The following is a 26,868-nucleotide window of genomic DNA, read 5'->3' on the forward strand; positions in this document are numbered from 1 at the left end:
GGATTGATAGCCAACTTATGGCAAATGACGTTAGGGTCTATTCCTGGCATGTCTGCTGGGGTCCATGCGAATAAGTCAACGTTGTGTCTTAGTAGCTTGGTGAGTTGGTTCTGTTCTTCTTCCTTAAGCGCGTTGCCGAGGTATGTGTACTTGGATTCGTCGTTCTTGGTTAATTAGATCTTGGTTAGATCGTCTGTTGGCATTGGCCGCTCTTGATGGTTGGTTCTGGGGTCCAGATCGGCCAGGGCAGGCAGTTGGTCCGAGTTATATACTGCTTGAACGTATTGTTGTTCGGGTTGTTTTGGCTGTTTGTCTTTCAGACTGGCGTTATAGCACTGTCTGGCCTCTTTCTAGTCTCCGTGGATGGTAATGACTTTGTTGTCCTGTGAAAGAAACTTAACACACAAATGCACAGTAGAAACAATAGCATTGAATGCGTTCAAGGATTGTCTGCCTAAAATGATGTTATATGGATTTCTGCAGTCTACAACAAGATATTGTATATCTATTGTTTTACTGTTGGGGTATTCTCCGAAGGTGGTTTGTAACCAGATGTAACCTCGAATGAAGACACGCTCACCTGAGAAACCTACCAGTTCTTCGGAAGAGGGTTGGAGATTCTTGTCGCTGAGTTTCATCTTTTGGAAAGTTGAGTAGAAAAGTACGTCGGCGCTGCTTCCTGAGTCCATTAGGATCTTCCTTACTAATGGCTCCCCGACTTGTGCTGTGATGACAACCGGGTCATCTAAGTTCCGGTCATTTGCTTTATAGTCTTTCGGGACGAATGAGATTTCTGGCTTGTCCTTCTCGACTGGTTGGGACGTGGTGGTTTCTGTCATCGTCATCATAGTTCGGTACGACCTTTTTCGTGCCAAGTTTGTGCATCCGCCACCTGCAAAATCACCAGAAATACGGTTTATTATTCTGCGGGGTGGATTGATATCGTTATCTACCTTTTTCCCTTTATCTCGGGAATTGTCAGTCGGTTTGGATTGTTGGCCGAGATCGTCTGTGCTTCGCTTCCTTCCTCGGCTGGAAATGTACTTGCCTAGTAGCCCTTGGCGGGCGAGCTTTTCGAGGACGTCCTTGGCTATTACGCAGTCATCCGTGGTGTGGCCGTACTTCTGGTGGAAGGCACAATACTTTGATTTGTCCAAATAATGCTGGTCTTGATAAGTACCGGCCCTATTTGGGGGTTTGATAAGTTTTGAGTGCAATATGTCCTTTATTATGTCCTCCCTTTTGCATTGAAGGCGGTATAGTTATCGAATTTGGGTGTTAGCCTGAATGTTCTCGGATCCGTTCTACTTTTCGATTGTCTGTTTTGCCTTTCCTCGTCTCTGCTTGGGATAGGCTTATCTGCTCTTCGCAGTGCCCGGAATTCTTCCACCTCGGCCAAGGTTTTTGGTTTTGCAATGACTACGGATTCTTGGAATTTCCCTGGCCGAAGGCCGCTCTTTAAGGCGTGGAGATGGACTTCGGGGTTTAGGTTAGGTATCTCGTTGGTTGCTTCGGCAAACCTAGTCATGTAGTCTTTTAGGCTTTCGTTCGGTCCCTGCTTGATGGTGCTTAGGTAGTCGGAGTTATGGACATATATTTTAGATGCGGCGAAGTGGTTGACGAACTGGGCTGCTAGTTCGTCGAAGTTAGAAATGGAGCCTTTAGGGAGGTTGGAAAACCAAATCAGAGCGGCTCCATCTAGGAAAGTTGGGAATGTGTGGCATAAGATCGGGTCAGAATCCTTATTCATGAACATCATGGCCTGGAACTTGGTGACGTGGACATTCGGATCTCCTATTCCATTGTAGGGTTTTAAGGTTGACGGTAAGGTGAAATTCTGAGGCATTTCAAAACTCATGACTTCTTTGGCGAAGGGGTTGGTTCTTTTTTTGGTGGTCGTTTTGGTGGTTTTGGGGATGATGTGTTTGGTTTCCGAGGTGTGCTCGTCATCATTGTCCTTATTTTCGGCACTCTTGTGTTCTCCCTTGCTTCGGTCGTGCCCCATCTGTCGCAGGAGCTCAGCCATTTTTTGATTCTCGGCCCTGAGGGCCTCGTTGATTGCTAAAATTTCCGCCTGATTGATGGAGGGAGCGTGACTGTGCTCGTCCGCCATCTCCTATGTCCTGAAAAAGAAAATGAAGAGATATACAAAATATAGAGAAGGTGGGGTTAGATTAAAATCGGAGCCCCACGGTGGGCGCCAAATGTCCCTGTGTGAAAATGAACTCCGAGGTATAGCTCGTTCGACTGACGCTTGAACTGACTTTCCTTGGAGTAAAGAGTGTGGAATGTCGTCTTCTTGTGGGGAGGCGGTGTTGGATACCTGCAAAGGGACTCCAACGCTCAAGTAAGTATGAGTGTGAGAGAGTTCAGAGTAGAAATTAGAATGAACTGCGTACCTCTAGATTAGTAACTCGTTAGCACTTATAGTAAGTTGTTTGAATGGTTTGTTACCTGGATCAGGTTTGTTATTCGTATCTTTATTGCAGGTTTGACGGGGTTTATGCGGGCCATTGCCCGAGTTTATTGGGATAGTGGTAGCCTGAGTGGGGTGGTTATCTTAGAGAAATTATCTCTGCCAGCTATACTAGGTTCCGAGATTGTTGTTGTTGTGGGCCAAGGTTTGGGTAATAGATTAGGAATCATTTTATTTTTTTTTTGTTTACTCTCAAATTTTTCAAAAACATTTAAATAAATCTTTATTCATCAAAAATTAAAACAAGTGGTTACAATTTAGAAATTTGTATGCTTTTTGTTCCTGCGTAGTAAATCTCGAGAGAGGTATAGCTCGTTCGGTCTAAAGTTGAATTTACTTTCGCCTGGGTGGGATGAGGTATACGTCGGTTTTCCAAGAATGGCGGCAGCGAACACCTGCAAAGCCACTCCAACTCTCAAGTAAAAAAGAGAGTGAGATGAGTATATTGCAATTTAGAATAAATAGCGTACCTCTTATGTAGTTAGAATTTTTGTATTTATAGAGTTATTGTGTTATAGGCGGTTACTAGTATTACGAAACTATTGAGGATGTTAGTCTGGTTTTGTGGTAACTGCTCCTTCACGTTATGTGATCTTATAAAAAGGTCTGTTAACATGAAAACACGTTTCCTTTTATTTAGCACGTGTTGTTTATTCAAATTCCAATTTATAGGTATGATTGGGCTTGGTTATAGCTAATGGATCACAGCTCCAAACTTGACCTATAACATTTTTCAATTAGATAGGTTGAGCTTTTAAACTATAAATCAAAATTGTAATAGTAGTAGCTCTAAAGCTCAACTTATTGGATTGAAGAAAAGGAACAAAGTAAAGATTAATAGTAAAAGTTAAAATATCGAACAGGTAAAATGAATAAGTAAATAAATAAATTAGGATGGATAAAGAAAAGATTTGGTAAGTGATAGAGTTATTTCTATCTATAAACCAGTTTATGAAGTAAGTGGTATCTCTGATGAATCCACATTTCATGGTATTTATTTGCTCTATTTGGGTGGATTTCATCAACCTTTCTTGCACTTATTCAATGAAATAGCTTAGTTTTGAGATTTCTTTCTAAATCGTGCTTGAAAGTGAAAATATGCTCTTTAGGCCTTTTAATTGCTAAATTTTATTCACTTCAATCCTATTTGATGCCTTAATGTGTTTGCTAAGTGATTTCAGGTTTTCAAGGCAAGTATGGGTTGAAGAAGTGAGAAAAAGAGCATGCAAAAGGGAAGAAACCATGAAAAAATGAAGTTTGGAAAATTCAGCGATCCGTGCGTGCGCACGGACAACGCGTACGCGCTAGGCGACGCGTACGCATGACCCACGCATACACGTGGAAGTGAACTTTGCTCAATGACGCGTACGCGTGACCTGAGTCACGTGAGCTCATTAATGCAAATCATTGGGGGCGAATTCTGGGCCTCCAAAACCCAATCCAACTCATTTCTGAAACTATTTCAATCCCAATTCAAGTGGAAGCAAGGGGGGCAATTAGGTTTAGCTTTTACATATTTTTTCTCTTAGTTTCTAGAGAGAGAAGCTCCCTCCTCTCTCTAGAATTAGGTTAGGTTTAGTTAATTTCTCTTTAATTTCAGTCTTTGATTCTTATTTTAATGTAGTTTCATTTATGTTTTCATGTCTTATTGTCTTAATTCTCTTAGTTCTTCTTCTTAATTTCTCTTTTATGTCACTTTTTATTTTATGAACACTCTTGTAATTTTTTATTTTTATTTAATGCAATTTATGTTTTATGTTCATTTATTGCTTTCTTTAGTTGTTATTATTATTTTCTTGCATTTGATAGTTAGATTTTATTTTTAATGTAATTTAATATTATTTTATTTTCATGCACACCAAGTGTTTGATAAAATGCTTGGCTTAGTTTTTACTTAGTTTTTCTTCACTCTTGGTTTGGATATGAGGATTTTGGTGACCCTTGAGTCATTGATGTCCATTCTTGTTTGATACATTAAAGTAGTTAGTTGATTTGGTTTTCCTTGACTCTAAGTGACCCATTAATAATGTGGACTAGGCCTTAGGGATTGGAATCAACTATGCCTATTTGACTTATCCTTGATGTAGGGTTGACTAAGTAGGATTAACTCTTCATAATCATCACGTGTTTGTGGTCAATGACTAGGATAGGTAACCTTAGCTCCCAATTCATGCCAAGAGATTTCTTGCATTTGAATTTTCTTTTCCTTGCATTTTATTGCTTTGACTTTTAATTCCTTACATGATCATTTAATTCCTTGCCATTTACATTACTTGCTCTCTCTTGCATTCACAACTCCCAATTCCCTTATAGCCAATAATATAGCACTTCATTTGCAACTCCTAGGGAAGACGACCCGAGACTTAAAAACTCCCGGTTATTGTGTTTTGATTGTGACTATCTTTTGATCTAAATTTGATTGGAAATTAGTTGTTGATCTAGACTATACTTGCAATGAATGAATTCTATTTTTGAAAAAATCTAGATCGACGATAAATTTCATTTATCAATCTCCTTTGCTCAACTTGATTTTTAATGAACTACAAATAAAAGGTAAAGTTTGAAATGTTGGTATTGATAATCTTGAATAATTGATGCAACATGTGTAATAAATATTTTTACGGTTACCAAGATCACAATGATCAGTCGTCTATTTGAAATCACGATTGACGATCCGGATGAGTTTGGAAATGATGAGTTGTTATCTGAGTTATTGATTTCTTAACTTTCATGTGTAAAATTGAAGTTATGGTGTGTAGGTGTCTTGTTTCAAGTTTTAGGCGTCTATTGGAGTTTTTGGGGTTTATTTATTTTAAGATGAGTAAAAAAAGTTAGTGTGTGTCTTCTGCTTTTTATTTTTTATTTTTCTATTTCTCCTTAGTTTGAGAGTTTGGTAGAGTTGGAGAATAGAAAAAAGGTAAAGTTGAAGTGAAAGAAAAAGGGAAAAAGAAAGGTACAAAGAAACGAAAATTAGAAAATGATAGTGATGAGATTGTGGAGGAGGAAGTCATTGTTGATGAAAATGATCCTTACTCGTGGGTGGCTTCGTCTGTGAAGGAACATGCTTCATTGTTTCGTGACATGAAGAGTATTTGTCAACTAGGGTATTCGGGTTGGGTGAAGGATGGAGCTGACATAAAATTTGAATTTTTGCCTTGTAGTATTGTTGATCATATTTGTTACAGATGGGAGGGGTATGAGTACTTTTATATGTATAAGTGTTTGTTTTTTGAACTGGGAGTTATATTTCCTTTTATGCCTTTCCAGCATGGTGTATTAATGCAATTGAAGTGTGCACCATCACAGCTACACCCAAATTCCTAGGCTTTCGTTAGGGAGTTTTGAGGTGCTGATGAAATTTTTAGAGATAAAGCTTCCGTTGGAGGTATTTTTTGCATTGTTCCAAGCTAAAGGGGTGAGGAGAGGTTGTTGGTTAAATTTGGCCATCATTCCAAACCGAGCCATATTTAGCTTATATAAGTCATCCTTTAAAGGTTTTAAGGCTATGTTTGTGAAGGTAAGGTTGGCGGAAGAGGAGTTTCCTTTCTATGTAGATGAATTTTGGTTGAAAAGATTCCTGTTGTTTTGACATGTGTCATCTCGGCAGATATTAGGGATGGACCAGATGGAGTATATGAATGAAACGATAGTTGAATTCTTGGTGAATAACATATCTTTGGCGAGGTTATTAGCTATAGCAGATTTGCTAAAGTGGAAAACTGATAGAGAGGCTGTGATTAGTTATCTAGGTAAAAATGTATGAATTTCTTTCTTGTTAGATAGTTTGAGATTTGATTATGATGTGTGTTGTGATATGTTTGTTTACAGGTGAAAAAGCTTCGAAGGTGACTACGAGCAATCTCCAAGCTTTCTTCAAGTAAAAAAACGTTAAGAATGAGGGTTTAACAAGCAACGTTAAGGATGAGGGAGGGGCCGAGGTGAACCAGCCTTCTCCTACTAAGAGGTTAGCTATAAAAGAAAGAAAATTGAGGAGGATAAGGTTGTAGATTTAACTGGTTCTAAATTTGCTGTTAAGGAGGTGGACCTCGGTGATGTAGAGAAATTTACTGAGAGTCAGAAGTTTTTGCATGGGTATAAGGGGAATGATGACCTTACTTCGATGTGAAGTGAGTATTTTCCCTTTATGTTGATGTCGGACGAGTATGGTTAATGCCCTTTAGACGTGAAGCTTGTGCATGAAGTCGATGATGTTGGAATAGGTCGGCATATGCAGGTAAGTAGTTTTAGTTTGATCAATTTATTAAATGTTCCTTGGATTGATAGGTTGTTTTGATATAGGTGATGGGTGCTCAATAGATGTGTATGGGTCGGACCCAAAAGTTAAAGCATTTGAGGGATTCATTTGACAAAGCGAGTATGGAGCAAATCATGAAGGCGAATTTAGAGACAGAGAAGAAATTACAGAGATGCTATAGAAGAGAGTAAGCTTTTGCTTACGAAGATAACTTAACTTGAGAAGAATCAGGTTGAGCTGAGTAAAGAGAAATCAGTGTTAAAGACAAGAGTCATAGAGCTGTCTGTTGAAAAGAAGGGTTTAGAGACTGAAAAAGAAAAGTATGATTTTGAAATGTTTGCTATGGGATTTAACAGAGCATCAGAGCAAGCTAAATTTGTTGCTCTAACTGTGGATTTTGCTGTGATGGATCCTTGTAAGATTGTGATGGGTGGACAATTGGTAGGTGATGATGCTAACCAAGAAGGTGAAGATGAGAATGTGGATGCACCGTGAAACTTATTTGTTTTTAGTTTAATGGACTTGTTGTTTATTTTGAAAAGTTTGTAGTTAATATGGTAATGGTTTGATAGACTAATGACCGAGTATAATTCTGTCGAATTTGGTGTTTGAAACAATGTTGATCTTTTTGTGATGTTTGTATAAACATAATTAGGTATTTTGATGATAAGAGTTTATTATGTAGTTTCATATTTATATTTTGTTTGGTAAATGGTTGAAATGTGTTGTAGAAAGTAGTTCCGGCTAGTTTGAATTTGGTTTGCGTTTAATAATTTATTGTTGGAAATTTGCTTGAATAATTTGGAAAAATAGGTAACACATATTGGCAATCGAGTAATCTATAGATCAATTTGAAAAATGGGTTGGTAGAAAGTACTAATAAAAAATTGTGAAGAATAGAATTGTATTAAAAGGGGTATGGGGTGTGCCTCGTTAAAACCCCTCCAGTAAAATCCAACTTAGAGATAAAATCTGGTAGTAGGAAAAAGAGTACAGCATCTTGTCCCGACGTATAGACTTAACTACAATAAAATTTTAGAGATGAAATATTTCATGTACTTGAGAGACCGTTGCCTTCTAAAGGTAGTAATTTGTATGCGCCTCGTCCGATGACTTTTGATATTCGAAAGGACCTTCCCAATTGGCGCTTGGTTTTTCATGACCTTGTGGTTTTCGTGCTTCTTCTATTTTTCTGAAAACGAGGTCTCGTTTATTGAATGACATCGGCTTGATCCTTTTGTTGTACTTCCGGACTATAGCAAGTTGAGTTGCGCATTGTTGAATCAATACTTGATCTCGGATTTCTTCCACTGAGTCCAGCTCAGTGGCTATTAGTTTGGCGTTTGTGTCGTCGTTAAAATTGTGTGTTCAGCTAGATTGGTGTGATACTTTAATTGGTATCATGTCATCATAGCCATATACTGTTCTGAATGGTGTCTCTCTGGTTGATGGTTGTTCTGTTATGTTATAGCTCCAAAAAATTTCTGGAATTTGACCCATTGTCTTTTTGAATCCTCTAATGTTTCCCGAAGTGCCTGCAATATAACTTTATTGGTAGCCTCAGCTAAACCATTAGTTTGAGGGTGTTCTACAGATGAAAATTGATATTAACTCTGAAATTTTGTAAAAAAATTATAAAATTTTTGTCTATAAATTGTCTACCGTTGTCTGTGATAATGGAATGAGGTATACCAAATCGACATATTATGTTTTTCCAAATAAAAGATATCATTTTTTCAAATTTATTTTTGCCAAAGGTATAGTCTCTATCCATTTTGTAAAAGAATCGATGCTAATAATTAAAAATTTAATCTGATCTGGTGCTTGTGGGAAAGGGCCGAGAATATCTAGTCCCTACTTACTAAAAGGCCAGCTTATCTCCGATGTGTGTAATTGCTCGGATGGTTTGTGGTTGATTAGGATATGACGTTGAAAATGATCACAATGTTTGACTTTATTTATGCAATCTCTTTGTATGGTAGGTCATTAGTATCCTACTCAGAGTATTTTGGACGCCAAGCACCTGCCCTCGATATGTATGCCACATACGCCTTCGTGAACTTCATCCATAGCGAGCTCAGCATCTGTGTTGTTTAAGCATTTTAACAAAGGTCTTGTAAAACCTTGTTTATATAGCATGACTCCAGTTAATGTAAAAAAGTTTGATTGCCTTTTGAATTTTCTGTTGTCTTGGATATTGTCAGGTATTGTATAAATGGTTCTTGCCAATCTTCTTCCTGTGAAATACTCAAAATATTTGTTAATGTGACTCTGGGCTCATACAATGTTAGTTGTGATAATCTTGGATGATGTGTTGGACTTCTAGTAGTTACAAATTTCGAGAGAATATCGGCTCGGCAGTTTTGCTCATGAGGTATATGAGAAATTTCAAATTTTAGAAAATAAGAGATAAGATTGTTGACACTAGAATTAAATTTTTCTAATAGTGTATCTCTTACCTGGAAATTACCTGTTACTGTTTGTACTATCTGTAGCGAGTCACATTTGACATTGATATGTGTTATTCTGAGAGTGTGAGCTAGTCTTAGACCAGCTATAAGTGCTTCATATTCTATTTGGTTATTGCTGGCATAGAAGGTGAATTGTAAAGATTGTTCACTTGCTGGTCCCTTGTTATTTATGAGCAATATGCCAGCTTCAGATCCTTGCATATTTGAAGCACTATCGACATAGAGTGTGTCCAAGTTTTACTACTTTGTGTAGTATCGTTGATAGTGAGTTCTGCCACGAAATCGGCTAGATGTTGAGACTTCAAAGAGCCTCGAGCTTGATAGTGTATATCGTATCTGAGAGTTTGATCAATCACATTATTAGTCTTTCGGTGAGTTCTGGTTTTAGGATTTGCAGTAGTCGGTGCTCTGTTCGGACAATAATGGTATGACTTTGAAAGTAGTACCTTAGTCGTCTTGCGGTTGTTATGAGAACCAAAGCTAGCTTCTCCAACTTCGGATATCTAAGCTCAGCAGTCTGGAGTGATTTACTCACAAAGTAGACTGGTTGTTGAGCTTTATCTATCTCTGTAATCAAGACTGAACATACAACATAGTCAATTACAGATAAGTAAAGGAATAATGATTTACCGCTCTCTGGTCTATGGAGTATTGGTGATGATGATAAAATGGCCTTAAGCTCAGTAAATGCTTGTTCGTAAGCTTCTCTCCAAAGAAATTCTTTCTATTTTTGTAACGTTTTGACAAAGTGATGTGATCTGTGAGCTATCCGAGGTAGGATTTGCACTTCTTTGATGGACTGAGGACTTCTCATTCATAGGATCACTTGACACTTCTCTGGGTTAGCTTCTATACCTCGGCAGGTTAGCATGAAACCGAGAAATTTTTTCTCCATGTACTCTGAAAGCACACTTTTCTGGATTTAGCTTCATATTGTATAATGGGAGTTGTCGTTGACATGATCGCTATTGGATTTGGTCTTTGCTACCATATCATCCACATATACTTCTATATTTCTTCTGATTTGGTTGGAAAAGATTTTATCCGTTAGCCTTTGATAAGTAGCATTTGCATTTTTAAGTCCAAAACGCATATCCTTATAACAAAAATTGTTATAGTTAGTAATAAAAGCAGTCTTATCCTGGTCTGCTAAATACATAAGTATTTTTTATAACTAGAATAAGCATCCATAAAACTTAAACATTGAAAACTAGATGACTTATCAACTAATTTATCAATATAGGGAAAAGGATACGCATCCTTTGGACATGCTTGTTGAGGTTTGTAAAATCCACACACATCCTCTATTTGACATTGTTTTTCTTAACCATGACCACATTTGCTAACCAGTTGTCGAATTGGATTTCCTTTATGAATCCTACGTCCAGTATAGTTTTTGGGTTTCTTCTAGAGATGCCTTCTGTTTGTCTGTGCCTAAGTGTCATTTCTTCTGAGCTATTGGTCAGATCAAGGGATTTACTTCTAGTTTGTGGCAGGTGATGTTCGGATCAATTCTTGGTATATTAGTTAGGGTCCATGCAAATAAGTTAACATTTTGCTGTAGTAATGTGATAAGTTGCTCCTTGTTTTGTTCTTATAAAGAGTCCCCAATATATGTGTATTTGCTTTCATCTTCTGTTAGTAACACCTTGGTCAAATTGTCTGTTGGTAAAGATCGATCTTGGATTTCTATTCCTGGATCAAGCTCTGTTAGGTGGGGTAGATTTTTCGAGTTATAGACTGCCTGAATGTGTTGTTGTATAGGTTTCCTAGTGGGTTTGTTATGAGGATTGCTTTATAGTATTGCTTGGCTTCTTTTTTATCGGCATGGATTGTGACCACTTTGTTGTCCTGCATACAAAACTTAACACACAATTGTATAGTGGAAACAATAGTACCAAATGTATTCAAAAAGGTCTTTCTAAAATGATATTATATCAACTTTAACAATCCACCACTAAGTATTGCACATCTAAGGTTTTGCAATTAGGGTATTCGTCTAGTGTATTTTGTAACCGTATATAGCCTTGGATTGGAACGCGCTCACCTGAGAAACCTACCAGTTCTTCAGCGGATGATTGTAAGGCTTTATCTCTTAGCTTCATTTTTTTTATATGTAGAATAGAACAATACATCGGCGCTACTGCCGGGGTACACAAGAACTTTTTCACTAAAGGTTTGCCAACTTGTAGTTATATAACTACAGGATCATCTAGGTTTTTGTCCATCGCTTTGAGATCTAAAAAGAGTTAAATGTGATTTCTAGGATGTTCACATCGGTCGTTGAAATTTGCTCGGAACTAGTACTCACATTATAGTCCTATATGTCCTTTTTCTGGCCGAGTTGCTACATCCTTCGTCTGCGAAACCACCAAAGATACAGTTAATAATGCTACGAGGCTGATTAGGATTTTCGTTTACCCTTTTCCATTATCCCTGTGATTGTCACTCGATTTAGAGTGATGGCCGAGGTCTTCTAAATTTCGTGTTGGTCCTTGGCTGTCGATGTATTTGTCCAGCAAACCTTGGAGAGCTAGTTTTTCAAAAAAGTCTTTTGCTATAACACAATCGTCTATAGTGTGCCCATACTTTTGATGAAAATTAAAGTGAAATATTTTAACTTTCCACATATCTTTGGTCTTGGTAAGTTCCTGCCTTGTTTAGTGATTTGATTAGTTTATAGTGTAGGATGTCTTTAATGATGTCCTCTTTTTTTGTGTTGAAAAGGGTGTGTGTGTCGAATTTAGGTGTGAGTTTAAAGGGTTTTTAGTCTATCTTATTATTTGGGTATTTCTCCTGTTTGTTTTCCTCTCTATTAGGATTAGACCTTTCTACTTTTCGGATTTGTCGGAGCTCTTCTATTTTGATTTGACTTGTTGCTTTTTCTTTGAACTTCGCCAACGTCTTTGGTTTTGTAACTACTATGGTTTCTTGGAACTTTTCAAGGCGGAGTCTACTTTTTAGTGCGTGTAAGTGGACCTCTGGGTTGAGGTTGGGTATCTCCATAGGTGCCTTTGCAAACCTTGTCATGTAGTCTTTAAGGCTCTCGTGCTGTCCTTGTTTTATAGTGCTGAGATAGTTTGAGTTGTGTACGTATATCTTTGAGGGGGCAAAGGTATTGAAAAAGAGATCGGCCAGCTCATCAAAACTTGATATAGAACCTACAGGTAAAGTCAGAAAACCAGATCAAGACAGCACCATCAAAAAAGGTAGGAAATGTACGACAGAGTATTGGATCAGATGCACTATTGATGAACATCGTTGTATGGAACTTAGTGATATGTATGTTAGGATCACCGATTCCTTCATAAGGTTTCAACGTTGTTGGCAGGGTGAAGTTTTTGGGCATCTGAAAGATCATGATGTCTTTTGAAAATGGATTAGTCCTCTTTACCGTTGGCGTCGGAGTGGTCGTCACCAAGGGTTTAGCCTCCGACGTGTGCTCTTTTTCATCGTCTTTGTTTTCAGGATTTTGTGTTCTTTTCCCTTGTTTTGGCTGTTTTGTCTATGATTCAACAAGTCGGCCATTCGTTGGTTCTCTACTCGTAGAGACTCGTTGATGGCCAGTAGCTCAGCTTGACTGGAAGGAAGAGGAGGGTTACTTTATTCTTCTCCATAGATTGTGTCCTGCAAAAAAGAGGTGAAGATAAGGTAGGAGAGACGATAGTGGGGTTAGTTTATCACTTTGGCCCCACGATAGGTACCAAATGTTCCTACGTAGTAAGTTTCGGGAGAAGTATAGCTCGTTCGGTTTAAGGTTGAATTTACTTCCACTTGGGTAGGATGAGGTATATGTTGGCTTCCTCAAATTGGTGGCGGTACGGTGGGCACCTGCAAAGGCATTCCAACACTCAAATCAGGAAAAATAGTGAAATGAGTATATTGCAATTCAGAATAAATAGCGTACCTTTTACGTAGTTAGGTTTTTGTATTTATAGAGTTGTTGTGTTATATGCAGTTACTAATATTATGAAACTATTGAGGATATTAGCCTGATTTTGTGGCAACTGCTCCTTCACGTTGTTTGATCTTATAAAAGGGTCCGTTAAAGGAGAAAACACGTTTTTTTTTTATTTAGCACATATTGTTTATTCAGATTCTGATTTATAGGTATGACTGAGCTTGGTTATATCTAACGGGTCACTTCTTAATTTTAAAATCTTAATTCATAAATTCACTAAGACAAAATAAGTTAAATCATAATTGGACCTAAAACAATAAAAAAAATGAGTAAATACCCAAATCAGTCCCCAAGGATTTTAAAATCAAACATTTTAGTCCCTAAGAAAAATTAATACACAAATCAATCCCCAAGATTTTACTCCGACAGACAAATCAGTCCCCAGTTCATTTTCTAGCAAAGTAATTACCTAGATCAGTCCCCAAGAATTTTAAAAACGGACATTTTAGTCTCTAAAAAAATTAATGTACAAATCAATCCCCAAGGTTTCTCTCCGTTAGACATAATAGTCATCCATTAAAGAATAAAATAAAATAAAATGATTATTATTATTATTAATTGCATAATAATATTGTACTAATTTTTTGTATCTTTTGGACAAAAATAATGATAAATTTATTCATTAGATATATATATATATATATAATAATAATAATAATAATAATAATAATAATAATAATAATAATAATAATAGTATATGTTTAAAATTATTTAATATTTTTGTATTTAATATATTCAAAAGATATCCTATTTTAAAAAATATGTTTGTATTAAAAAAAATATATATTTAATATAAATTTAAATTAAAATATTTTTTAATACATATTTTTAATACAAATATATTTTTTTTTATATAAGACATCTTTTGATTATATTAAATACAAAAATATCAAATAGTTTAAACCTTGAATTTTTTGTAAAATAATCTCTAATAATTTTATTGATTATTATTATTATTATTATTATTATTATTATTATTATTATTATTATTATTATTATTGAGTGAATATATATATATATATATATATAAACCTAATGAATAAATTTATCGTTATTTTTGTCCAAAAATACAAAAAATTATAGTAGAATATTATTATATAATTAATAATAATAATAATAATAATTATCTTATTTTATTTTATTTTATTTTTGAATGGAGGACTGTTATGTCTAACGGAGAGAAATTTTGGGGATTGATTTGTACATTAATTTTTTTTGGGGACTAAAATGTCTATTTTTAAAATCCTTGGGGACTGATCTGGGTAATTACTTGATCGAAAAATGAATTGGGGACTGATTTGTCTGCCAGAATAAAATATTGGGGATTGATTTGTGTATTAATTTTTTTAGGACTAAAATGTCCAATTTTAAAATTTTTAGGGACTGATTTGAGTAATTACTCAAAAAAAAAAAAAAACATAAAATAAGTCTTAAAATAAATACTAATAAAGTAATACATATTTGATTTAACTTAATTAATGAAATTTTTCAATATAATTTATAAATTGTAAGATATTTAATTTTCTATAATCGTTAACTATTATCTTGATTAATTTTTTATGCATATATTGAACACATGATTTAACTATATTTATAACAAAATTTATTCTCTCAAATATCATTCTTATAATTAAATTAATTGGTATATGATAATTCTTAGTTCATATGACAAAGTCTCATATTTGCAAACTAAAGCATATTATAATTTTCTATTTTGCCTTTATTGCAGGGGGTTGGACATCGGGATGATTATAATATTATACTAACAATAAAAAAAAATAAATATGAGATTATTAATTTATTATAGGTATCACGAGCTTTTGGTTTTAAATGAGAAGATATCGAGAGAAAAGATTGAACAGAGATTTGTCCCTAACCACTAGAGATACTCAGCCCTAATAACCCTCCAATAACTTCCACATTTTGCTCCTATATATTTAATATAATGAAATTTCATGATATTTCCATTTTTATCCATTAATTTCGTGGCATGATGATATATATATATATGTAGACACTACAGTACATGCATGTATATAAGAAAAAAGACGTCAATTATTACAAGATTTTGAACACTGCAGCAACAAAGAAGTGAACAAGAGCCAAGACTCCTTAATCCATGTTGTTTAGTCTCCAACAAAGGGTTCTTAAATCTTAAGGTTAGTGCTCTACACTGCTGAATAAAACTTGTAATTGTTAATAAATTTATGGTACTATACTACTATATGAATCTTATTTTATTTACTTTTAATTCAATCCACAAACTTTATTATTATTTTATCCAATTCAAACACACTGTTGCACATTCCTGTACATCCTTTCACTCTGTTCCCTCTCCTCTATTTTCCAATAATGTTGATTGCTTGTTTGTTTGTTTTCCCGAGAAAAGAAAGGAAAAGAAAAGTTGGAAAGGAAATCTCTAGAAGTGCTACACACTATTGAATTATTATTTTCCTTTTATCATCTTTTTGGAATTTTGATTGCTTGGTTTGTGATATGCATGAAATCTAGCATTATTATTGATTGTGTTACTGTAAAAAGCAAAAAATAAAGTTTAACAAGACCAAGTGATGAATGCGACCTAAGATAATAGGGAAATCAAATGTTATGATTGAAATATTGCCAAATGCAAAATAATAATTGAAATATGAGAATTCATATGATACTATTCCATGTCATGGAAAATGCTTGGTCTGCGATTCAATGGGAGACCAAATGGCGTGGCACCTAGAATCATCTTGTTTGTTTTTATGCTTTGTCCATGTGAACTTCACATGAAAAAATAAGAATTCAACCTTATGCTATAACCTCTTTTTTACTAATTATACACTTATTATTTGATGAACATAAAGCATAATGTAACTTCTATTTAGAATAAGCTACAAGTGTAATTTATCTTATAGTCATAGAATTAGTTAGTTAGTTAGAAAAATATAATAATAGCTTTTAAAAAAATGAGTGGGTGTTATATATGAAAAAATATTTATTTTTTTATAATAGTAACAATTTGTCACTTTTTAGTTTGTACATAATTCTGAATTTGGTGATTCTCAGAAAAAATAATATAAATATTATTATTTACTAAAATATGATGTTTAAAATTTGTCATTAGTGTATTGTACTTTTAAAAAAGTTAAAAATAATAAAAAAAAGTCAATTCGTAGACAAATTATATTTTTAAAATATAAAAAAATAAAAAAACAATTAAAAGTCAGCAATTCGAATTTTTACAATTTTAAGTTAAAAAAGTTTTCAATTGACCAACGACAAATTTTATTTATTTTCATATTTTTAAAATTCACCAATAATAATTTTCGTTTTTTAGGATCTCATGGGTTCATCACCCAACAAATCATATGAAAAAATTTTAGCCACAATTTGTGTCCTTGTTGTTGGAGCATCAAATCTGTAACAGTAAACCGACAAATGTGACAATAGAATTTATTTGGTTTTCACTTTGCACTCAACAGTAACCTGGAACTGGCGGCTGTCAGATTTGATTTGATCCTTGGTTTGAAGACTGTAAAAGTATAAAAAAAAAAAATCGAAAATTGTTGACTGAAGATTTTCTTTATTTTTTTGAGAGTGAAGATTCCCTTTAATTGATTACAAAAATCATATTGTTTAGTTTCTGATTCTTTTTGAGTTAAATGCATACAACATGCGAATTCGTAATTAGTTAATACGCAATATAAAATCAAAGAAAAAGTATATGGAACCAACTAATAATCAGCCAAGAATGAAACAACATAATTAATTATAATTAGTTTTAATTTGTTTTTTAAATTATTGTTGACCACGTTTAAAATATGAGAAAAAATACGTTAGTAATAGAAGAGAATCACAAAACAGATGCTTTGATCATTAATTAGTTAGTTCCATATAATTAATTATGTTTTATCAATGCGTAACACATGAAACATAGAAATCATATAAAAAACCATCCAATTTACAAGAAAAAGAAACATCCATGTGCCTATCAGTAACAACATCCGATTAAAGTTACTGGTGCCTTTAGTTTATCAGTTGGCTGATTCTTGGCTTATATAGAGTTGGTTCCCTAGCATTGTTGAAAATCAAATTAGTCTTGCGGTTTTTACATGATAGTTAAATTGAATAATTTTTAAATCAATCAAATTAGCCTTTCAAATTCAAACTCGTAATCAAATTAATTCTTTGTTAATTAATTGACTAGTCAACAATATTAATAGAAAACTGTAAATTCTCACTGAGCAAGGGAGTTTACATACACATGTAACGTATAAAAGAGATGTTTGCCTTTTTTTTTTTTTTACTAAAATGGAAATATAAATATGTGAGTTTTATAATTCTAAGGAGGAGAATAATTAACTAAAATTATAATTTAACATGTATTAATGATATAATCAATTTATATTTTAACAAAAAGACTAAAATTTGATTTTCTAATTGTGAGTTACTTGACATAACATTAAAATTTATTAGCACAAAATATTTTTTAAATTAGTTGTTAAATTGATTATTATTTGGTTTTCATTATCTCATGATCAAATTAGTCCCTCTCCTCAAAGATTAAATAAATTAAAATACTTTTGGTGCTATATCAACTTCCCTAATATAATATCACATGGCAGTTAATTAATATTTCATGTCAGCATTTTCATTAACACTATTGATTGGCCAGCTAATGGAATAAGTAATTTAATTAATGGTTTAAAACTGAATGAACAATTTAGTTAATTTAAAAACTCTTGAGGAATTAATTTGATCATTATGTAAAACTCAAAAATCAATTTAATTGTTTATCCCACTAATACACAAGGTATATATGCTTGCATTATATACTTTCCTACATCATATTATATGTGTTTATTTAAAAAATTTTATTCGTAATCAATTTAAATTTATCAAATAGTTAATTCACTTATCTGTTTAAATAAGTATTAGGGTTTAAATTTATTTATTTTTTACATGCTAGTTATTATTAGTAGTGCATGAGTGTAATTTTTGAAATGTACACATTGTTTTAGTTAATTAGTGGTATGTTATTTTCTGGTTTGAATTGAGATATGAGTAAATTCTAGAAGATCATTCGTTTTTTAAATTAGTCTTTAAAAAATTTTTTTAACGAAATTCGTCCTTTAAAAATTTTAAATTAATCACGTTGATTTTTTTGCCAATTTTTTTTAACGACGTCAAAGTTTACTGATATTACACATTAAGTAATATTACAGTATGCATTTAGTAGTCTTGATTGGCTGCGAATATGATAAATTTATAAATTAGATCAAATTAAAATTTAATTGAAAAAAGACTTTATTTAATGTATTAGAATCTCTTAATTTTAAATTTATTTGATCTAATTTAATATATTTATCATATTAGTCATTAATTAAAATTAATAGGTGTGTGCTATGGTGTCACTTAATGTGACACATTAACAAATTCTGACGTTATTAGTAACAGAAGTGATAAAAAGACTAATATAACTAATTTAAATAAAATTTTTGAATGACAAATTTAATTAAATTTGTTTTTTGAAAACTAATTTAGAGAAAGAATAATTGTTTAAAGACTAATTTGATAATGTGTTCTTTAAAATGTAGATACATTTTGTTATTATTGTCATTTATTATTATTAAGAAGGAGATAGTGAAAGGAGCAAAGATTAAGAAATTGAAAGGGCATTCTCAGTCTGAGTGTACAATCTATTGGCTCCACACTTATTATTGGGATCATATACATCCTACCGTGGTCCATAGATAACTAATTTATTTATCGATTAATTTAACCAATACCCTAACTTGCTCAAAATATTCCAGATCTACTCTTGTTCACGCAGTAATTATTGTTTAATTTCATGGTCATGGATAATGTGAAAGGGTAATGCTAGAGAGACAAAAAAAACAGTCAGAACTTGCCTTATTTAGTATTTATTAATTGTCGCAACAATTAATAAATGCTAAATAAGGCAAATTATGCTGTTTTTGGCTGATTTTCTTTGGTTACCAAACATTTCTGAATGTGAAATATTAAAATACATATGTTATGTAATGTGAGCATGTTTCCCTAATAATTTGTGAGCAAGTTCTCTTTTATTTTATTTGATTTTCACCTAACATAACTCTAGAATATATATACAAGAGAAGAAAAGAAAACAGAAATTCTAGTATCTTAATAAAATATGATTAATATAAATTACACGTGGTATGTATTGTTCTAATGATAGGGATACCTTGGATCATATGTAGTGGAGATCGATCTTTAGAATGAAAAAATAAAATAAAATAAAGAGAGTTACGAGACATTTCCAGTATGTCTCATAAAATTCCAATCAGATTGGTTAGGTTAGTTGCGTTCTTTTACAGCAAGATTAGATACATAGGTGTTATAGATAGGAAAAAAATATTATGATGCAACAAATTGAAAAGGTGTAATATGAAAAATTAAAATATTATATAAACAATTTATATGACAATAATTACATAAATATAGTATTAAAAGGTATATACTATAGTATCTATGGTTATAGTAGCTACCATGACTATAAAAATAAAAATAAAAATATTATCAAAATATAAAAAATATATCTTTAATTTTAATAAAACTTTTTAAATATTACTAAAATGATTTAACTATCATAATTAGCATAGCCATAAACAATTCCATCATATTAAAATTACTAATTTACGTAACATGAATTTCTTAGGACACAATGGTGAAAGCCTAGGGGAAGCGTGGTTGTGGTTGAGAGTAGTGGAGGCGAGGTATTTGGAATGTTCGATATTTTCAAAGTGGTGAAAATGATGCATACAACGAACCATCTTATCATACTTTTAATTTGTTTACTTTCTTTTTTCTTCTCTTTTGTAATTTCCTTTTATGCATGTAATGCTGTAGTATCCTCATCATCCTTCCAATCCAATTTTCGTTGCAAGATATAAAGAAGAAATAATGTTTCACTTTCTTTGTTCTATATGAAGGGGATTCACAACAATGAAGAAACTCTTACGGGGTTAAGCTATAAAGAAAACACACATAGCCATAGACTCCTATAATTCCTAGATAGATATCATAAACCAAGGTCCAAGCCACACACCCTTTTGAGAACAAAGGTTCTTCAAGTTTCTTATATTCATGATGGGGTCCTCACTCTGAGTGCTTTCACGTGAGTTTCTTTCGTTCTTGTTCTTGCTCAAAAATTCCACACATCCCAAAGAACTAAGGGAAAAAAAAAAGGACAAAGGCCGTTTGGGAGAAGTTCTTTTTTTCTTTAATTAATTTCCTTCAATATTTTTTCTTTTACAGAGAAGGGTTGAAAAAAATGAGAATTGAGGTGTAGAGGAAGTGGTGGAAAGTTGTTACAGAGTAAGGTCCTTTTCCTGTCATTAATACCGAATGTATATATATGTAATGATAATAAATAATCTAAAATTAAAATTCCATACCTACTATTTATATTTTTATCATTATATCAATTCTAATTTCTAATGGCTTACATAGAATTAATTTAATAAAAAATTAAATAAAATTTCAGAAATTTAAAAGTTCAACTACTTTGTTTGACAAATTCTTTTGATGCCATCTCAATTTCTTTTCCATTTATAACGCTTTAAGAAAATTTACATAGCTAATTTATCTATTTGTCAATGGTGCACTAAATGGGTTGTTTTTTTTTTTTTATTTAGCTAATATGTTTCCTACATAGGTTGTTTTTTATTTTTCTTACATACATGTTGAAGCTATTATTAATCACTTGTTTTAATTTTTAATTTATATAAATATATTAAAAATTAAATTATATACTTTTTTTAATTGATAATTTTAATATGTATCCTTAACACGTGTATTAGCAAAATTTTAAATTAAATAGCCTCATTAGTTCATTTTTGAGCAAATTTATGATATACCTCTAAAAATGTTGGGGTTTATTTGTCTTAATTTGTTGTTTTAGAAAAGAAAATGGTGTGATATAAATGAATGATAGTCATAAGAGAAAGAAGATAGGTATAGAGGTAGAGTACATAGTAGGCAGTGTAGGTAAGAAAGTTGTCTAGAATAGCAATAGCAATAGCAACAAGTTAGTGTAATTAATTAATGGAGTGTGTTTTTAGAGTGAGAGAAACACGGAGGCCAAGAATTGAAGTTGGAATTGGGAAGGGTTGTTTTGTTGGAATAAGGAAAGGGCTACCATTCATCAAGCTGTGACTCCTTCTTTTAGACCCTTCCTTGTCTAATCGCTTTCTTCTTCTTCAATTACTTGCTCCCTCTTGTACTATGCTTTGCCCACCACCCCACAACTTTTACATTTCTTCTCTTTCTTTTCATTCTATCTCCTTTATTTTATTTTATTTAGGTTGGTCAATTTTTTCAAAAATATAAATCATATTTAATTTTATCTTTAATATTTTTAATTTGTATTAAAATTATTTTTTTAATATTTTTTATTTTGTTCCTAATATTTTATATTGAATTAACATTCAGCAATAATTTTAATATAAATAAAAAAAATTAAAAATAAAATTAAATATTTTAAAAAATTACAAACATTGAAAATAAAAAATATGTTTTTTTTAGTTTATTATATCTATCCTAATTCTATATTATGTAAACATTAAAAATTAAAATATATATTAAAAATATGTAAAAAAATATATGCATAATATATATTAATTTATAATAACTAATTTAATAACTGATGTTTTAGTTACACAAATATTACTATCGAAGGCATTATTTTATATATTTTAGTGCTTTTTATTTTTTTAAAATATTATTAAATGAGAGAACAGTAATTTTTTGGGAGTACTGCATGAATTATAGAATTATGTACGTGTACGAGTTTTAATTACACCAATTAAAAACTCCCCTTAAAATTTGAATTAAAAAACAAATCTACCACTACTATCTCGAAAGTTTGACATTGGTTTTCAACATTTCAGCCAAAAAATGTACTTGTGATGTTTCAAGTTTGCTTGCAGATTCTCATATTGTTTGTTGTTGATGTTGCCAATGCCATGCTGGTATTTGACTATATGAATATTGAAAAGCAAAGTAGAATAGAGTAATATTCTTTGTGTAAGTAACAGTTTTAGCCTCGAAATGGAAATTGGCTTTTTCAAAATTCCAATTTTTTTTGGTCTCTTCACTCTATCATACGATAAAAAATTAAAATTGTTATTTTCATATTAAAATTAATTATTATATTTTTGTGTATATATATATATATATATTTTGAATTTTACTAAAAAAATCAAGTAAGATGAAATTAATTCTAACCGATTAGTTAAAAAATAGATATATTATATAAAAAACAACCTCTTATTATCTTAATTTTTTAAATTTTAAAATAAAAAAACTAGTTTAGTTAATTTATATTCTTTTAAATATTTTTATATTAGTGACTAATTTTAATAGTAAATTTTATTGTGAATAAAAAAGAGTAGTATTACTACAGTTTGATTATAATAAATTGCGATTATTCAATTCGAATTTCATGATTGATTAGTTTAAATTGAACGGAACACAGACACATAGTTGGTTTCTAATAGTGAAATTGTTGTTGGTTAGTTACGAGAGGAAGAAAGGAAGAAGGAAGAGACATAGGTGTAACCTTGATAGACTGTGAAAAGAAAGAGGAAGCAGCAGCGTGTGTTGTGAAGAGAGCCACGAAGCAAAAGAAGGCACAGATCTCAAGAAACTCTCACACCATTGCTCCACACGACACTTGTTACCTTTTTCTCGTTTTGTTTCCTTTACCAAAGGTTCACTGCACTTGTCCATTGACTTGTACCACCAGCTACCACCATAGTTGGAGGGTCGGTCTCAATCCACTTTCCAATATATATATTCTTACCATCAAGACGGACATATTATACTGTGTGTCCACACATAAAGTTCTCTTCTTGGGCTCTGTGAGAACCATATTTCATTCTTGTTGGTTTTGTTTATGATGGTTACTGACCTCAAAACAAGTGTTGTTATTGGCTGTTTTCTTTTGGACTTGGGATTTGGAAACTGGACATGTATGTTTCACATTGGTATTTAAGGGGATTTGAATATAAGGAGGATATGCTGCTCTCTGATGATGGTGGAGAAGATGAAGTGTTCTTTGATTCTCTGGATTGCTTGTCACCACCTCACGATGATGATGATGATGAGTTTGGTTATGAGGTTTGGATGAATGAGCCTCTTTGTGTGGAGGAAAGGAGGGAAAGGTTTCTTCAGAGGATGGGTATGGTTAGTGTTAGTGTCTCTTCTTCACACAATATGAATGATTTTGATGATGTCTCATCTTCAAATGCTTCCATTTCCTGTGCTCCTACTTCTGAAGACGTAGCATTGTTTGATGAAATTAAGAAACGACCGGAGAATTCACCGGTTACTTTGGCCAAACAAGAGCTTGGAGAATTTGGAACTTGTACAAGTAAAAAGAAGAAGAATTGGTGGAACCGCATTGCATATGGAATGAAAATTGGATCAAGATTGGATAAGGGAAGTACTAAAATTACAAGAAGGATCAATGTGAATCAGAATAAAAAGAGGTGGATGGAATTGAGTGCATTGTTTACTGGACAGAATATCAGAGCTCACGATGGCCTAATTTGGACCATGAAATTTAGTCCCAGTGGCCGCTATCTTGCTAGTGGAGGCCAAGACGGCGTTGTTCGCATTTGGCGCGTCGTATCGACCGATGCATCCAGTCTTTGCTTCAATGGAGTTAAGAGTGCTGACAGCAAAGTGAAACCACACAACTCTGCTCCTAAAACTCAATCCTTTGTTGTGTTCCCAAACAGGATTTTCCAAATTGAGGAATCACCAATGCAAGAATTTTGTGGTCATTCCAGTGATGTCTTGGATCTGGCTTGGTCAAGTTCGGATGTGAGTTTAACTTGTTATTGTGTCTCTTATGTGTTCTGTTTGAATGTTAATCTGATCTATCATATCTCTTGATGCAGATTCTGCTTTCATCTTCAATGGATAGAACTGTTCGCATGTGGCAGATTGGTTGTAATCAATGTCTAAATGTTTTCCATCACACAGATTATGGTAATTTCAGAACCAACCCTTTTAATGTCATTCTTTTCTGTTTAGTTGTAACTATAATATGAACCATTATTGCATAACTTAGTATGATATTTAATTATTGCATCTCTTGTTTACATGGAAGCAGTGACATGCATTCAATTCAACCCTGTTGATGAAAATTACTTCATCAGTGGCTCCATAGATGGTAAAGTTCGAATATGGGGAATGCGTGAAGAGCGAGTGGTTGACTGGGCAGACATTCGAGATGTCATAACTGCCATAAGTTACCAACCAAATGGAAAGGTTTGTTAATGTTATCAGTACTCTACTAAATCTTGTCAAAAAAATTTTTGATCTCTTTTTACTTATTCTTAATATAGAAACTTACATTCAAAGGGGATTTTGAACCTTAGATTATTTATTTATGCAGGGATTTGTTGTTGGTTCCCTTACCGGCATATGTCGCTTTTATGTTGCTTCGGGTAAGTACTTATAGCTTTGAGATTACCATAGTTATGATCCCTGGTTTTCTGAAAAAAATAAGATAGGAAATGAATTAAACGAGTGTCTAAATTTGATTACTAATGATTTAGGCAAACATTTCCATCTTGAGGCACAGATTAATGTTAGCGGAAAGAAGAGAACATCAACATCTCGCAACAAGATCACGGGAATTCAGGTTTTGATCTCGACATTCTTCACTAAAAAGAATTTTAATATTTTATACTTAACTTTGTTAATATTGCAACACTTGTTCTATTGCAGTTTTCCAAGAAAAACCACCAAAGAGTCATGATCACATCAGAAGATTCCAAAGTCCGAATATTGGAAGGCATGGAACTTGTTCAGATATTTAAAGGTAGAGCATTCAATACCAGTGCTAGGATAGTTTGCAAAATTTTAAACCTTCGTTTTTCTTTCTTATAACTTTTCAACTTTTGTTGTGTGGTTGGTCAACCTTCATTTGTATCAAGATCTTTAGTTGACCTGAAGAACTTGCGGACTTGTCATTGTTACGGATTTCCTAAATGTTCTGTTTTTTGTTTTGCTAAGCAAGCGTAAAGCGTAATCATCAATTTTTATCTTTTTGTTTAAATTTAGACTCATCTCCTATAATAATCTTGTTTTTGTGTGTATATGTGACTCTCTTTTATTTTTTTAAAATGGTTTACATGTCTGTTTTAGGTTACATAACATAACATGTATTCCCTTTCTGACCTTATTGAAAAATCACAATAATATTGATAAATTTAAGATAGTTCTTTCCTTTCTTTTTTATGTTTTAAAAGCTCTGATATTATGTAATGAAACTATTTGTTGGTAAAAATTTAAGCTGACAAGATCAGAAGAAATACATTAATGATCATATTTCTAACAATGTAAAATTTTATCTTTAGGACGTCGAAAATCTGGAAGTCAGACATCAGGTGCATTTATGTCGAGCGAGAAACATATAATTTCAGTTGGAGATGACTCTCGTGTATATATTTGGAACTACAAAGACTTTGGAAATGCTTCATCCAAGCATGCAAAATCGAACAATTCCTGTGAGTACTTTTGCTCCAAGGGTGTTACTGTTGCAATACCTTGGTCAGGAATGAGCACAGAAAGTAGCAACTCCTACAACAATTTTGCACATTGTTTCCCAGAAACTCAACACCAGCTAGAAGCTGCTCCCATGGTAGTTGGTTCTTCGGAACGTTTTTCCTTAGGTAGTTGGTTCTCCATTGACGGCACGTGCCGCGGTTCCATGACATGGCCAGAGGAGAAGCTCCCTAGTTGGGATTTACCTCTTGCGGAGCACGATGAATTCCATCACAGCCGGCCGCAGCTACGCCCCAAGGAACCTTGTAATGACGGCTGTGTGTCAGAAACATGGGGACTATCGATAGTTGCGGCCGGTTGTGATGGGACCATCAAGACATTCCACAACTTTGGATTGCCTGTTAGGCTCTAGGAACTAGGTTGTTATATGCCTTGTTTGGTGCTCGGAAAACCAAAATAACTTGCTCAAATACAAGACACCTCTTGATTTTTGCGTTCCACATTCTTGAAGCCTTGGATTCCAAGAATAATTGGCAAAGAAATTTGAAGCATTGGAGTTTTGATTGATGGTGGTGGTGCCTGAGGCTTTGTTCCTACTTAGCTAGAGAAATTTTCTTTCTTTGATTGTTAAATTCATGTTAGATGTTATTAGCTTCTGACATGTTTCGGGGATTTGTACATTCACAATATTATTATGCGACTAATTTTAATGTGGTCCTGCTTGTAGAGTCAGGCCCAGGAGTCCAAATTTTTTGTGTGGATATTGTTAGTTAACTTACATGATAGGTACACATTTTTTTTTAAATAAAAAAATTGCAATTAAAGTTCTGTTCCAATAAGGGCTTTTGTGACATTATGTTGTTGCTCCTTTAACGAATGACGTAATAAAGTGGGATATAGCAGTTGAGGTTTAGTTCAAGTGGCAAGCATGGTGTCTTTTATTATGCTTAATTTGGAATTGAAATTTGATAAGACTAAGTAGTGGATGAGAACCTTTTAAGTACAGTGTGTGTGAGAATGTAATGAGAATGAATTTGTGATGTAATATTTAAGAAATGGTCTAATTCATCCGACAAAAAATATGACATAGAATTGTGTGGTGTTATGTAACATGCTTTTTCCCATATATCTATATAAAATTGAAAAGGTTTCA

The 26,868-nt window shown here is 33.0% G+C and overlaps 2 protein-coding genes across 3 annotated transcripts; one reads left to right on the forward strand and one right to left on the reverse strand.

The window, feature by feature from the left end:
* Positions 1–350: 350 nt before the first annotated feature.
* Positions 351–2,113, reverse strand: LOC107620989 (uncharacterized). The gene is made up of 2 exons (XM_016323053.1): positions 1,329–2,113; positions 351–1,239 (listed from the first exon to the last, which is right to left on the reverse strand). Exons 1-2 carry the CDS (start codon positions 2,111–2,113, stop codon positions 351–353), a joined length of 1,674 nt encoding a protein of 557 aa, XP_016178539.1.
* Positions 2,114–15,251: 13,138 nt separating this feature from the next.
* LOC107624266 (Transducin/WD40 repeat-like superfamily protein) lies at positions 15,252–26,551 on the forward strand. Of its 2 annotated transcripts, XM_016326755.3 has the most exons (10): positions 15,252–15,322; positions 20,126–20,310; positions 20,451–20,510; positions 22,713–24,023; positions 24,101–24,191; positions 24,316–24,473; positions 24,601–24,652; positions 24,764–24,849; positions 24,936–25,029; positions 25,568–26,551. In XM_016326755.3, the coding sequence occupies exons 4-10, from the start codon at positions 23,166–23,168 to the stop codon at positions 26,125–26,127; spliced, it is 1,899 nt and encodes a 632-aa protein (XP_016182241.1). In that variant the 5' UTR covers positions 15,252–15,322; positions 20,126–20,310; positions 20,451–20,510; positions 22,713–23,165; the 3' UTR covers positions 26,128–26,551. The 2 variants fall into 2 exon arrangements, with proteins under 2 accessions (XP_016182241.1, XP_088365799.1); XM_088509673.1 differs by lacking the exons at positions 20,126–20,310; positions 20,451–20,510 and having other exon boundaries at positions 15,295–15,322.
* The last annotated feature ends 317 nt before the right edge of the window (positions 26,552–26,868 follow it).

This window comes from Arachis ipaensis, chromosome B10, assembly GCF_059453495.1.
Source record: "Arachis ipaensis isolate K30076 ecotype BB chromosome B10, ASM5945349v1, whole genome shotgun sequence".
Taxonomy (NCBI): Eukaryota; Viridiplantae; Streptophyta; class Magnoliopsida; order Fabales; family Fabaceae; genus Arachis; species Arachis ipaensis.